The 14,878-nt window shown below is 43.0% G+C and overlaps 1 protein-coding gene across 2 annotated transcripts in view; it reads left to right on the top strand.

Moving 5' to 3' along the window:
* The window catches only part of SLC18A1 (solute carrier family 18 member A1), a 40,031-nt gene extending 25,609 nt beyond the window's left edge, over nt 1-14,422 (top strand). For both annotated transcript variants that reach the window (XM_055144724.1, XM_055144723.1), the window contains 6 exons: nt 3,772-3,850; nt 9,764-9,815; nt 12,693-12,756; nt 13,031-13,150; nt 13,367-13,500; nt 14,309-14,422. In XM_055144724.1, coding sequence (XP_055000699.1) covers nt 3,772-3,850; nt 9,764-9,815; nt 12,693-12,756; nt 13,031-13,150; nt 13,367-13,500; nt 14,309-14,422 — 563 coding nt within the window. The remainder of the gene's footprint in view (nt 1-3,771; nt 3,851-9,763; nt 9,816-12,692; nt 12,757-13,030; nt 13,151-13,366; nt 13,501-14,308) is intronic.
* The last annotated feature ends 456 nt before the right edge of the window (nt 14,423-14,878 follow it).

Below are 14,878 nucleotides of genomic sequence, written 5' to 3'. Positions count from 1 at the left end.
ATTAGAATCTACTCACCACTCTCCATTGCAATAGTTTGTCCATCCCTTGCTTGCCTTTCTATAACCGATATTATCACACCTGGTCATACTCTTTTCACATCTACTTCTATCACTAATTTTGGAGATTCAATATTCAAGCGTATAATGTTACCAACATCTTGGCCTATTTCTTATCTAACTTTCTTAGGGTGATTATTTTCTGTTTACCCAAGAAAATCTATACATGCCGTTTTTTTTTGTTCTGTTTCATTTTATTTGGGAGTGGGGTGGGGTGACATCTAGAGATGCTGCAGGATCATACACTCAACCTGTTGATTTATGTCTCATATATATATAATCTTTATATTACCACTGTGTCACCTATGGAATATCAATGCCACACAATTGAAAAATTTATATTTCCCTAATATATAGAGGGTTAATAAACTAACAGACCTCCCCAAGATGTTCCGAGTAGGCCTTTTCAAAATGTGTCACTTTGGACTAGATAAAGAAACAATATGGTACATATACTCAGTGGAATATTACACACTACACAGACCCTAGGAAAAATGAAGTCATAAAATTTGGATACTTATTATTAGCTTTTTGGTTTTGGGTCCATTCTCAGCAGTGTTTGGAGGCTATTCATAGTTCTGAAAAACTGGTACTCAGCCCTTGAGCAATCTTTTCTGCCCCAATTAGGGTGATTTAACAGTAACAACAAGTCTCACAATGGAGACATTACTGGTACCTGCTTGAGCAAATCGATGAGCAATGGGATGACAGTGACAGTGACAGAAACAGGAAAAAAAATAGGATATGTTATCTCTCTCCAATACTTTCCATTATACTTGAAATAAGTGCTAAATTTCAAGCATGCATTATCTATTACTCTAAATTTTGCTCTTTGTTTTTTAGTTACACATTTTTTTAATTCATAAAAAGACTAATTTTTTATTTTTTAAATTTTATTGATTCACTGTGAGATATAGTTACAAGCTTTGATGTTTGAGTTACAGTCGCACAATGATCAAACACCCATCCCTCCACAGTGCACATTCCCCACCACCAATATCCCCAATATATCCCCAGTATATCTCCAGTATATACCCCCTCCCACTACCTCCATGGCAGACAATATTCCCTATACTCTCTCTCTACTTTTGGGCACTATGATTTGCAATGCAAATACTGAGATGTTTGGTCTTTTATCTACTTTCAGCACACTCCAATCCTGACCAATCCCTCCAACCATAATTTTCTTAGTGATCCCTTCTCTATTCCAGCTGTCTTCTCCCCACCCACTCATGAGGCAGGCTTCCAACTGTGGAATTCCTACTATGGCTTCCAGCAATCTTCCTGACCCTTATATCTACTGTCCTTGGGTGTCGGTCTCATGTTATGTTATTTTAACTCCACAAATGAAGACTCATTTCTTAAGGCCTTTCAGTTTACATTAGATTTTATATCACTGTATCACTGTCATCCCGTTGCTCATCGATATGCTCAAGCAGGAGCCAGTAACGTCTCCATTTGTCCCTGTAGCGTTCAGGGGAACGAGGCCCATTTATTGTTACTGTTTTTGGCATATCAAATACGCCATGGGTAGCTTGCCAGTCTCTGCCATGAGAGATTCTGCAGATGCAGGTTTTATATATACTTGAAATATTCTAATTTGGTTATACAAGTTTCAGCTTAAATGTCAACTCCACAGAGAAGGCTCTGACCTCCAAATATTCTTTATTCTTCTAGCTGAGCCTCTGGCCTCCAAGTTATTCTTTATTTCTGGATATTCTATCATATCATCATATCATATTTCTCCACGGAACTTACCATTTTTCAAAATTCTCTTTTTATTTATTTGTTTACTTGTTTGTTCTCCGTAACCCTCCCCTGGGATGCAATTCCTTGAGTTAAAATTTTGTCTCTCTTATTTATACCTCACCCAATTCTTAGTCCCTAGAGTACTTGTTAATTGTCAAAAACATAGGATGGATGAATAAAATTTTAAGGTAAGTAAATGTTCAGTCCAAGTTTGAACCAGAACTATGGGGCCCCAAAGATCATGGGCTAGAGTTTCAGTTTTAAAAGAGTTGTGTGCACATATTCTCAAGTTTGATCGATATGCCAAAAACAGTAGCAAGAAGTCTCACACTGGAGACATTACTGGTGCCTGCTCGAGCAAATAGATGAGCAATGGGATGACAGTGATACAGTGATTATCAAGTTTGCTTCTCAGTGTAAGCCTACAAGCTTCAATAGAATATAGTTTTGATTTTCCCCAGATACGGAGAAGTTTTACTAAGCCTCAAAAGGATTTCAAATTATTCAAGTTTAGTACCAGAGTAGCAGAAGGGCAGTCAGATAGCAAAATGGATATTCTGCCTCCTGGGCAGTATATCTTATCTTGGGGCCTGGAAGGAAACTCTGAGGCAAACACCTTATAAGCACTAGGCTGAAATTTGAATCCTTGGTGCCACCCGCATGTGCCAAGCAGCACTGGTATGACAGTGCAGTGTGCTGTTTCTGGAGTGCCAGGAGTGTGCAGTCACTGAAAACTAAAAACAAGTCTGTGGCCCTCAGTGAAAACACAACTAAAAGATCTATGAGCACTCCCAGCAAGCACATGTGCAAGCACCCCACACCAAGCCTCTAGAGACTCTATAGCCAGAACACGTGTGAGTGCCTCAGCTGGAGGAATGTTGTGACCCAAGCAAGGATGTGTGCAAACACCACAGCAAAAATGTACAACCCCTAGGGAGCACCACAAACAAGGAGGGGTGTGCGTGTGTGTGTGTGTGTGTGTGTGTGTGTGTGTGAGAGAGAGAGAGAGAGAGAGAGAGTTGGTCATCACAACAATAGTGACCAAGGGAAGGAAAGGGGGAAAACAAAGCCTATAATCGTATGCTGATAATCAGGATACTTTGTGTGTGATAATAACACACAAAGTATGTTATTATAACTATTTATTATAACTATTTATATGTTTGTTTGTTTGTTTTTTTGCTTTTTGGGTCACACCCGGCGATGCACAGGGGTTGCTCCTGGCTTTGCACTCAGGAATTACCCCTGGTGGTGCTCAGGGGACCATATGGGATGCTGGGAATTGAACCTGGGTTGGCCGCGTGCAAGGCAAACTCCCTACCCGCTGTGCTATTGCTCCAGCCCCTATAACTATGCATATGAAAGTTGAGGTGGATGCTGGAAACACATTAAATATAGTGAAGCTAACCTAAGCCCTGGTCCCAAAGAAGAGTTGTAGGGCCCTACATTACTTTCATGGGTTTGTATCAGCATGTCCAAACCACAAAGCAAAGTTGTGTGGATCCTTGAAGGTAAGAAGGGAACTTCACTGTTTTATAGGAAATATGGCATTTTATTTTATTGAAAACATTTTTTTTGTTTTTGGGTCACGCCCAGCAATGCACAGGGGTTACTCCTAGCTCTTCACTCAGGAATTACCCCTGGCCCATATGGGATGCTGGGATTAGAACCTGGGTCGGCCGCATGTAAGGCAAACACCCTACCCGCTGTGCTATCGCTCCAGCCCTTGAAAACGTTTTTATTAAAAAGTCATGATTTACAAAGTTACTAATAGTTGAGGTTTAGGCATGCAAAAATTCAACACCAATCCCTCCACCACTGTTAACTTCCCTCCACCAGTGTTCCCAGATTTCCTCCCCACCCCAACCCTTGCTCCTTCCTCACCTGTCAGCTTGACAGGAGGAAACATGGTATTTTAGAGTAAACTGGCCATGTCCTAAGGTGAGAACCAATGTCTTTCCACAGGTCTAGCCTTCTTGCCTGCCAGTGTGTCCTACCTCATTGGTACCAATTTGTTTGGTGTGTTGGCCAACAAGATGGGTCGGTATGTATCCTGAGATTCTGGGAAGATGCAGAAGGTTGTAAGATTGATGAAATGCTTAAGATTATCCCTGTACTAAGGTCAAAGACCAGTTTCTCTTTTTTTTTTTTTTTTTTTTTTAATTTATTTATTTTTAATTAGAGAATCACCGTAAGTGTACAGTTACAGATTTATACACTTTTGTGCTTATACTTCCCTCATACAAAGTTTGGGAACCCATCCCTTCACCAGTGCCCATTCTCCACCACCCGTAAACCCAGTGTCCCTCCCACCCTCCCCAATCCCATCTCCCCCCCACCCCACCCTGCCACTGTGGCAAGGCATTCCTTTCTGTTTTCTCTCTCTAATTAGCTGTTGTGGTTTGCAATAAAGGTGTTGAGTGGCCGCTGTGCTCAGTCTCTAGCCCTCATTCAGCCCGCAACTCCCTTCCCCCACATGGCCTTCGACTGCAATGTAGTTGGTGATCGCTTCTCTGAGTTGACCTTTCCCTGGAACGTGAGGCCAGCCTCGAAGCCATGGAGTCAACCTCCTGGTACTTATTTCTACAGTTCTTGGGTGTTAGTCTCCCACTCTGTTATTCTATATACCATAGATGAGTGCAATCTTTCTATGTCTGTCTCTCTCTTTCTGACTCATTTCACTCAGCATGAAACTTTTCATGCCCATCCACTTGACTACAAAATTCTTGACCTCCTTTTTTCTAACAGCTGCATAGTATTCCATTGTATAGATGTACCAAAGTTTCCTCAACCAGTCATCCGTTCTGGGGCATTCGGGTTTTTTCCAGATTCTGGCTATTGTAAACAGTGCTGCGATGAACATACATGTGCAGATGTTGTTTCGATTGTACTTTTTTGCCTCTCTGGGATATATTCCCAGCAGTGGTATTGCTGGGTCAAATGGGAATTCAATATCTAATTTTTTGAGAGTCGTCCAAATTGTTTTCCAGAAGGGCTGAACCAGTCGGCATTCCCACCAGCAGTGAAGCAGGGTCCCTTTCTCCCCACATCCTCTCCAACAGCGGTTGCTTTTGTTCTTTTGGATGTGTGCTAGTCTCTGTGGTGTGAGGTGGTATCTCAAAGTTGTTTTGATCTGCATCTCTCTGATGATTAGTGATGCAGAGCACTTTTTCATGTGCCTTTTGGCCATTCGTATTTCTTCCTTGGTAAAGTTTCTGTTCATTTCTTCGCCCCATTTTTTGATGGGGTTGGATGTTTTCTTCTTGTAGAGTTCAACCAGTGCTTTATATACCATTGATATCAACCCCTTATCTGATGGGTATTGTGTAAATATCCTTTCCCATTCTGTGGATAGTCTTTGTATTCTGGTCACTGTATCTCTTGCGGTGCAGAAGCTTTTTAGTTTAATGTAGTCCCATTTGTTGATCTCTGTTTTTACTAGATTGCTTAGTTCCGTGTCACCTTTGAAGATACCCTTATCTTCAATATCGTGGAGGGTTTCGCCGACCTTGTCTTCAATGTACCTTATGGTTTGTGGTCTAATGTTGAGGTCTTTAATCCATTTTGATCTGACTTTTGTGCATGGTGTCAGGTCAAGGTCTAAACCCATTTTTTTGCATGTGGCTGTCCAGTTGTGCCAGCACCATTTGTTAAAGAGGCTTTCCTTGCTCCACTTCACTTCTCTTGCTCCCTTATCAAAGATTAGATGGTCATACATTTGGGGTTGTGTGTAGGGATATTCCACCCTGTTCCATTGGTCTACGGCTCTGCCTTTGTTCCAGTACCATGCTGTTTTAATTGTTACTGCTTTGTAGTAAAGTTTGAGGTTGGGGATGGTGATGCCTCCCATCATCTTTTTCCCAAGAATTGTTTTAGCTATCCTTGGACGTTTGTTATTCCATATGAATTTTAGGATTGCTTGATCCATTTCTTTGAAGAATGTCATGGGTATATTTATAGGGATCGCATTGAATCTGTATAATGCTTTAGGGAGTATTGCCATTTTGACAACATTGATTCTCCCTATCCACGAGCAGGGTATATGTTTCCATTTCCTCATGTCCTCTTTGATTTCATGGAGTAGCGTTATGTAGTTTTCTTTGTAAAGGTCTTTTATTTCCTTGGTTAAGCTGATTCCGAGGTACCTGATTTTCTGGGGCACGATTGTGAATGGGATTGCTTTTTTCATGTCCCTTTCCTCTGCCTCATTGTTTGCATATATGAAGGCCATGGATTTTTGGGTATTGATTTTGTAGCCTGCAACTTTACTGTATAAGTCTATTGTTTCTAAGAGTTTCTTAGTAGAGGTTTTAGGCTTCTCTAGATATAGTATCATGTCGTCTGCAAATAGTGAGAGTTTGATTTCTTCCCTTCCTATCTGGATGCCCTTAATCTCTTTTTCTTGTCTAATAGCTATCGCAAGTACTTCCAGTACTATATTGAAGAGGAGTGGTGAGAGTGGGCATCCTTGTCTTGTGCCTGATCTCAGAGGAAAGGCCCTTAGTTTTTCCCCGTTGAGGATAATGCTTGCCGTAGGCTTGTGATAGATGGCTTCGACTATCTTGAGGAAAGTTCCTCCAAACCCCATTTTGGCGAGGGTTTTCATCATGAAAGGATGTTGGATCTTGTCAAATGCTTTCTCTGCATCTATTGATATGATCATATGGTTTTTATCTTTACTTTTGTTGATATGCTGGATTATGTTGATTGATTTCCGAATGTTAAACCATCCTTGCATCCCTGGGATGAATCCCACTTAGACCAGTTTCTCTTTTATGGGACAAATACACACTGGTAAAAACTGCCCACTTGTTGGATGGGGGTGCAGGGTGATGAAGGCAGTATGGAGAAGTGCTGTTTCTGAACTTATTGCCATAGAGGAGGCAGTGAACATACGAGAGGCAATATTTGCTGTTCAATTGGAAAAGTAATTCACAGAGAATATATATTTTTAAAAATTAGTATTTTAGGATGTTAATTGTCAAATGGCTTTCCATGGACCCCTTGGAAGTTCTCCAGCGATGATTCAGAAATTGCAAGTATAAAGGGATGAGGGTGAAGAAGTATGAGTCTGGATTAAGTTCTCCAAGTACAGGAAGAACACTAGCTTTATTTTTTTTTATTTAATTAATTTATTTATTTTCAATCCGTGAATCACCCTGAGGGCACATCTACTGTGTATTTATACACTTCCTTGCCCACGCTTCCCCCATACAAAGCTCGGGAACCCATCCCCCCACCAGTGCCCACTCTCCACCACCAGCAAACCCAGCATCCCTCCCACCCTCTCCGATCCCATCTCCCCCCACCCCACCCTGCCACTGTGGCAGGGCATTCCCTTCTGTTCTCTCTCTCTAATTAGCTGTTGTGGTTTGCAATAAAGGTGTTGAGTGGCCACTGTGCTCAGTCTCTAGCCCTCATTCAGCCTGCAACTGGCCTTCGACTACATTATAGTTGGTGATCCCTTCTCTGAGTTGCCCTTTCCCCAGAATGTGAGGCCAGCCTCCAAACCATGGAGTCAACCTCCTAGTACTTATTTCTACAATTCTTGGGTGTTAGTCTCCCACTCTGTTATTCTATATACCCTAGATGAGTGCAATCTTTCCATGTCTGTCTCTCTCCCTCTGACCCACTTCACTCAGCATGAAACTTTTCATGCCCATCCACTTAAATACAAAATTCGTGACCTCCTTTTTTCTGACAGCTGCATAGTATTCCATTGTATAGATGCACCAAAGCTTCCTCAGCCAGTCATCCGTTCTAGGGCATTCGGGTTTTCTCCAGACTCTGGCCATTGTAAATAGTGCTGTGATGAACATACATGTGCAGATGTTGTTTCGATTACACTCCTCTGCCTCTCTGGGATATATTCCCAGCAGTGGTATTGCTGGGCCAAATGGGAGCTCAACCTCTAATTTTTTGAGAGTCGTCCATATTGTTTTCCAGAAGGGCTGAACCAGTCGGCATTCCCACCAGCAGTGTAGAAGGGTCCCCTTCTCCCCACACCCTCTCCAACAGCGGTTGCTTTTGTTCTTTTGGATGTGTGCTAGTCTCTGTGGTGTGAGGTGGTATCTCGTGGTTGTTTTGATCTGCATCTCTCTGATGATTAGTGATGTAGAGCACTTTTTCATGTGCCTTTTGGCCATTCGTATTTCTTCCTTGGTAAAGTTTCTGTTCATTTCTTTGCCCCATTTTTTGATGGGGTTGGATGTTTTCTTCTTGTAGAGTTCAACCAGTGCTTTATATACCATTGATATCAACCCCTTATCTGATGGGTATTGTGTAAATATCCTTTCCCATTCTGTGGATAGTCTTTGGATTCTGGTCACTGTATCTTTTGCGGTGCAGAAGCTTTTTAGTTTAATGTAGTCCCATTTGTTGATCTCTGTTTTTACTAGATTGCTTAGTTCTGTGTCACCTTTGAAGATACCTTTATCTTCAATATCGTGGAGGGTTTTGCCGACCTTGTCTTCAATGTACCTTATGGTTTGTGGTCGAATGTTGAGGTCTTTAATCCATTTTGATCTGACTTTTGTGCATGGTGTCAGGTCAAGGTCCAAGCCCATTTTTTTGCATGTAGTTGTCCAGTTGTTCCAGCACCATTTGTTGAAGAGACTCTCCCTGTTCCACTTCACATCTCTTGCTCCCTTATCAAAGATTAGATGATCACACATTTGGGGTTGTGTGTAGGGATATTCCACCCTGTTCCATTGGTCTACGGCTCTGCCTTTGTTCCAGTACCATGCTGTTTTGATTGTTACTGCTTTGTAGTAGAGTTTGAGGCTGGGGAGGGTGATGCCTCCCATCATCTTTTTCCCAAGAATTTTTCTAGCTATCCGTGGGCGTTTGTTGTTCCATATGAATTTTAGGATTGTTTGATCCATTTCTTTGAAGAATGGCATGGGTATACTTAGAGGGATCACGTTGAATCTGTATAATGCTTTGGGGAGTATTGTCATTTTGACAATATTGATTCTCCCTATCCATGAGCAAGGTATATGTTTCCATTTTCTCATGTCTTCTTTTATTTCATGGAGTACACTAGCTTTATTTTTGTAGTCCAGATAAGCACTGCAGCACTGTAGCACTGTCGTCCTGTTGCTCATCAATTTGCTCGAGTGGGCACCAGTAACGTCTCCATTGTGAGACTTGTTACTGTTTTTTGGCATATGGAATATGCCACGGGTAGCTTGCCAGGCTCTGCCGTGTGGGCAAGATACTCTCGGTAGCTTACCGGGCTCTCTGAGAGGGACGGAGGAATCAAACCCAGGTTGGCCACAATAAAAGATGATTAAATACGTTTTAAAAACTTTGGTAGGGAATCTGAGAAGGAAAGAAGTTTAATTTTGGGTTTTTTTTTTGTTTTTTATCTTTTTTTCATTTTATTGTTTGGGTGGGGGGTTCACACCTGGAGATTCTCGGGAGCTGCTCCAGGAGTGCTTGGGAGACCCTGTGGCACTGGAGATCAGGTTTGGGTCTTGCGTTCCAAACTGTTGAGCTATCTCTTGAGCTCTTTGTTTTGTTTTGTTTTGTTTTGTTTTGTTTTGTTTTGTTTTGGGGCCACACCTGGCTGTGCTCAGGGCTTACTCCTGGCTCTGAACTCAGGAGTCACCTCTGGTGGGGCTCAGGAAACCACCTGGTGTGCCAAGGATTGAAGTCAGGTCAGCTACATTCAAGGCAAACCTTACCTGCTGTCTTATTTCTATTAGCTCAGAGTGATTTCTCTCTTAAAGGAGGAAAGCATGTGTCCCACTGCACCATCCTGCCAGAGCCATGAGGAGAGGCAGGAAAAAGACAGAGAACAGTTCTCTATTCTCTGTAGTGAATACATTCAGCTTCTCATATCCTAAAGGAATCCTGATATTAGGGGTGGTAGAAGTGACCTGTGTGCTGGTGACAAGGCAGCAGGCAGATGGGATTTCTTCCCTCAACAGTGTTTGACAAGACTCTTTTCCAGGTGGCTGAGTGCTCTGATTGGAATGATTGTGGTTGGCATCAGCCTGCTGTGTGTAAGTATAAAGCCTGGTGGGGAGGTAAAGGGGAGGAAGAAAAAGGAGAGAGAGTAAGAGGGAATGTGTCTGCCACAGAGGCAGGGGGTGGGGAGGGGAGGGGGTGGCGGGAGAGACACTGGGAACATTGCTGGTGGAGAAAGGGCACTGGTGGAAGGGTGGGTACTCGAACATTGTTTGATTGAAACGTAATCATGAAAATTTGTAAGTCTGTAACTGTATGTCATGATGATTTTTTTTTATAAATTTATTTATTTATTTTTAATTAGTGAATCACCCTGAGGGCACATTTACAGATTTATACACTTTTGTGCTTATGCTTCCCTCATACAAAGTTCAGGAACCCATCCCTTCACCAGTGCCCATTCTCCGCCACCAGTAAACCCAGCATCCCTCCCATTCTCCCCAATCCCATCTCCCCCCACCCCACCCTGCCACTGTGGCAGGGCATTCCCTTCTGTTCTCTCTCTCTAATTAGCTGTTGTGGTTTGCAATAAAGGTGTTGAGTTTTTAAAATAAAAAAAATAAATTACTCCTGAGGGTGCTCTCTGGGACAATATAGAAAAAAAGGTGGGGGGGGGGAAGAAAGAGATGATGGAGGAAGTGAGAGGACAGAGAGAGAGAGTAGGGGCAGGGAGAGGGAAGTGCATGGGGAAGAAGGGGAGAGACTTAAAGAACAGTACATCTGGAGATAAGCAAAGGAAGATGAGGATGTGGCTCTGTTGTGGAGCCCTTGCCGCTCTCTGTGAGACCCTGAGTGAAGGTTTTATTGAGAAATAAACATATACATAAATAAATCCGCCCTGGAGCGATAGCACAGCGGTAGGGCATTCGCCTTTCACACGGCCGACCCATGTTCGATTCCTCCGCTCCTCTCGGAGAGCACGGCAAGCTACCGAGAGTATCTAGCCTGCACAGCAGAGCCTGGCAAGCTACCCGTGGCATATTGGATATGCCAAGACAGTAACAATAAGTCTCACAATGAGAGACGTTACTGGTGCCCGCTCGAGCAAATCGATGAGCAAAGGGATGACAGTGACAGTGACAAATAAATAAATAAATAGATAGATAAATAAATAAATATATTCATTCCTGGCAATGTAAAAAATATACATCTGTTAACTTAAAATGATTGATATGCAAGCCTCATGAGAAGAATCACTGATCATTTCTGGTATGTAGGAATTCAGTGCTTCAGGAGATGCAGCCAGACATCCTGTTGAAGGACAGTGAGGAAGGAGATAGCGAGGGTAAAGATGCAGCTGTAAGCACCAGTGTGAGACACTATGTGGCATGGGAAGCAAGAAGTAGATATTGCTGCCTCCTTTGGTGATCTAGAAAATGAAACATTTTACTTTGTTTGCTTTTCTTTTTTTTTTTTTTTTTTTTGCTTTTTGGATCACACCCAGTGATGCTCAGGGGTTACTCCTGGCTCTGCACTCAGGAATCATTCCTGGTGGTGCTCAGGGGACCGTACGGGATTCTGGGGATCAAACCCGGGTCAATCACCTGCAAGGCAAACACCCTTCCTTCTGACCCTTGTTGGCTTTTTCTACCATCTCAGGAGCCACCGCCATAGCTCAGTCTCTGGCACCAGCGTGTTTGGTGGTAGAAAGAAAGAAGGGCTTTACTACCTCAAGCTCGCTACGCCCTAATTTTCTCCTCTTCGTGATGGGGATCATAAACTACACTGGCCTCAGAGGTCTGAAGGTGATGAGAAAGGGAAGAACATCTCCTGCCCAGTACTAGATTTCCCACTTGCTGCTTTTGTAAGTTTAAGCTGCTTAGTTCACAGTCCTGTGCTCAGCAACCTCGTCTGTGTGGGAGGGTTCTGATAACATCCTGTAGGGTTGTTGAGGTAATTCACTCACCCAAGCAGTGTTTGGCACAGAGGTACATCACAGCTAGGAGTATTGGTAAAATGCAAATATCTTTTGGGAAAAAAATCCCTATACTTGTTATAGACCACCAATATGGCATGTTAAACCTCTGGGAAGTGAGTGTACTATCAGTTGACATCCATAGAGAAGGACTTAAGGAACCAGTTAAGGAACTCTTTCAGTGGGATATTTGAAGGATGAATTTCTCAACCTTTTTTTTTTTAAATTGGATCACACCCGGCGATGCTCAGGGGTTACTCCTGGCACTCAGGAATTACTCCTGGCGGTGCTCAGGGGACCTTATGGGATGCTGGAAATCGAACCCAGGTTGGCCGAGCGCAAGGCAAACGCCCTCCCTGTGTGCTATCGCTTCAGCCCCTTCTCAACCTTTTTATATGGTACACCAAACCACACTACCACCCACTCCATCATGAATAATTTGTTTCCAGTGTTTTCTCTCTGTCTTCTGACTCTGATGTCGACCAAGATAGGCTTTCAAGAAAACTTTTACATGATGCTGCGAATGGAAGGGAGAACAAAAAGAGTCAGAGAAGAATACGGATAGAAAAATAGAAATGTGTATTCAGTGGTAGTTAGGGGAAATTGAGGAAGAGTTTATGCAAGAGAAAAAAAATACTATTATGGTATAATGGAGTTAAATCTGAGGTTTAAACTTGACTTGCAACTTAGTAGCTTAGTACCTTTGGGTGGGACTTCCTAAGGAGTGTGAGACACCAAAGAAAATATGGATGCTTCTCTTACCTTACCTTATTTGATTCTTATTTTTTTAATTTTTGGGTCACACCTGGCGATGCACAGGGGTTACTCCTGGCTCTGCACTCAGGAATTACCCCTGGTGGTGCTCAGGGGACCATATGGGATGCTGGGGATCACACCCAGGTCGGCCGTGTGCAAGGCAAATGCCCTACCCACTGTGCTATCGCTCCAGCCCCCCTCATTTGATTTTTAATGACCCTTTTCTTCTTTTCTACTGCAGGTTCCTCTGGCACATAATATTTTTGGTCTCATTGGCCCCAATGCAGGACTTGGCTTTGCCATAGGTAAGAAGTTCCCTTCAAGGGAACAAGAAGTCCTTGAACAAAGGCTTTGGGTCAGATCAGAGGAGGTATGGAAAGACAGAAGAAAGTGGCTAGTAGATAGCAGGGATGTAGTGAGATGTGTCCATGATTCTGTCTGGAAAGGGTGCTGGTGCAGAGTGGGAGGATTGCAGAAAAAGGAAGTAAACCAAAGGAAGAAGGTGGAGGGGAAATGCCACAGGCAAGGAGAGAGAGTGAGGTCGAGCTGGCAGACAGGCCCTGTTTGCTCTGATCACAGGCATGGTGGATTCTGCTATGATGCCCATCATGGGACACCTGGTTGATCTGCGTCACACCTCGGTGTACGGGAGTGTCTATGCCATTGCTGATGTGGCTTTTTGCATGGGCTTTGCTGTAGGTATGTTGATGGGGAGCACCCAAGGCTTTGTATCCCAATCTTTCCTATCTATGGTTTGCTAGCTGGTATTGGATCCAGGAAGCTGATTATCCCAGGGCTCTGCAAATATTTGGCCCTGAGACATTCTCTGGAGTACCCGTAGTCTCTAGAATGGTACCTTAAGTGTGATTAGACTGACGAGGCATTCGTGAACTTAATTCCTCCCCACCCCACCAGGCCCATCCACTGGAGGTGCCATTGTGCATGCCATCGGGTTCCCGTGGCTCATGGTTATCATTGGGGTCATCAACATCAGCTATGCTCCTCTCTGCTACTGTCTGAGGAACCCACCAGCCAAGGAGGAGAAGATTGTAAGGATTTTTCTGTTACTAAAAACATCTTGATTTTCCTCTGTTTCTTTCAATCCCTTTCTTCCTGTGCTTTAATTTCTTCCTTGTTTATAGTTTATATGATTTTTCACCTTCTCTGATGTACATATTATGATTTTTTTCCTTCCTTAAGTATCTTTTCATTTTTCTTTCTCCCCATAAGCACTTTCTCTCTTACACTGAATTGTTAAGAAGGGCCCTGTGCAAAGAAGGGAAGTTGGCCATGGGGCCATGGAGGTAATCTGGAGTTGTTGTATTTACTAGTAGAGTGTGAATTATATGTTTCCTAAATAAACAGAATTCTATTACACATGCTAATTAATTTTCATCTGCTGCTATCCTTTACCAAGTCATCTCTTCAAGTACAAAAGTCCTAGAAAACAAAACCTCAACATACGACTGTAGTTAGTAAGTCACTTTTCTCTAGTAGTAATATGAACCCTCTGAATGTTTAAAAGGGTTAGGGATAGATATAAAAGGATCAAAAGAAAACAGAAGAGTCTGATAGGGAATGGTACAAGTTGTGGAGGGCTCCTAGTTGCAGCTGGTAGTACATTTGAAATTATTAGGATTAAACTGTTCAAAAGAGAACCAGATGTTTTTCCTCACTAAGATCAGTACACCCAGGTGCCTTGGAAGGCTCGTGTGTGAATATGGAGCAGAAATACAGTCTTATGGTTTTCTTGGAGTTTTTCCTCAACAATAACAGATATGGAGGAACCAGTGGGAGGAGGGACTGGGAGGCTAATATGAGATATATAGTGATTTATCTTTTCTTTTCTCACTGTAGGCAATTCTCAGCCAAGACTGTCCCTTGGAGAACTGGGTACATCAAAACCGGAAAGCCATAAAGGAATTTCCTTTGGGAGAGGAAAGTGATGAGGAGCCAGACAGTGAGGAGTAGCTACTGTAGGAAATGGTTCTTCAGCCTTGGCTCAGGAGACCTGGGCTTATTTGCTCCCCTTTTCCATGAGGCCTGGACTTACGTCACCTCTTCCCTTGTAACAATATTACCCCTGGCTGCTCAGAAGGCTTCACTATCCACTTCTCTGGATGTCTTCTCTTTTCTCACAATTTTCTCCTCACCTTACTCCTGACTCCCCATCGATGCTTTAACGTCTACATGGCATTCTGCGGAAGAAGCGAGTGGTTCTTCCCCTTGGACTTTTGCGAGGGTGAATAAACTTGAGTTGTGATGGATTCTGCAAAGGGTGACTCATTTCACGGAGGCGGCAGTGAGCACAGTCCTGAAACAAGTAGGGTGACTGACAAACCTCATTTCATCTGTTATCCGGGGTTTTTTTGGGCACATTCCCAACAGATTGTAGGAGTTTTGCCCTCCATTTCCTACACGGCCCTC

Source organism: Sorex araneus, chromosome 7 (assembly GCF_027595985.1).
Source record: "Sorex araneus isolate mSorAra2 chromosome 7, mSorAra2.pri, whole genome shotgun sequence".
Lineage (NCBI taxonomy): Eukaryota > Metazoa > Chordata > Mammalia > Eulipotyphla > Soricidae > Sorex > Sorex araneus.
This window is presented reverse-complemented; position numbering and strand designations above follow the sequence as displayed.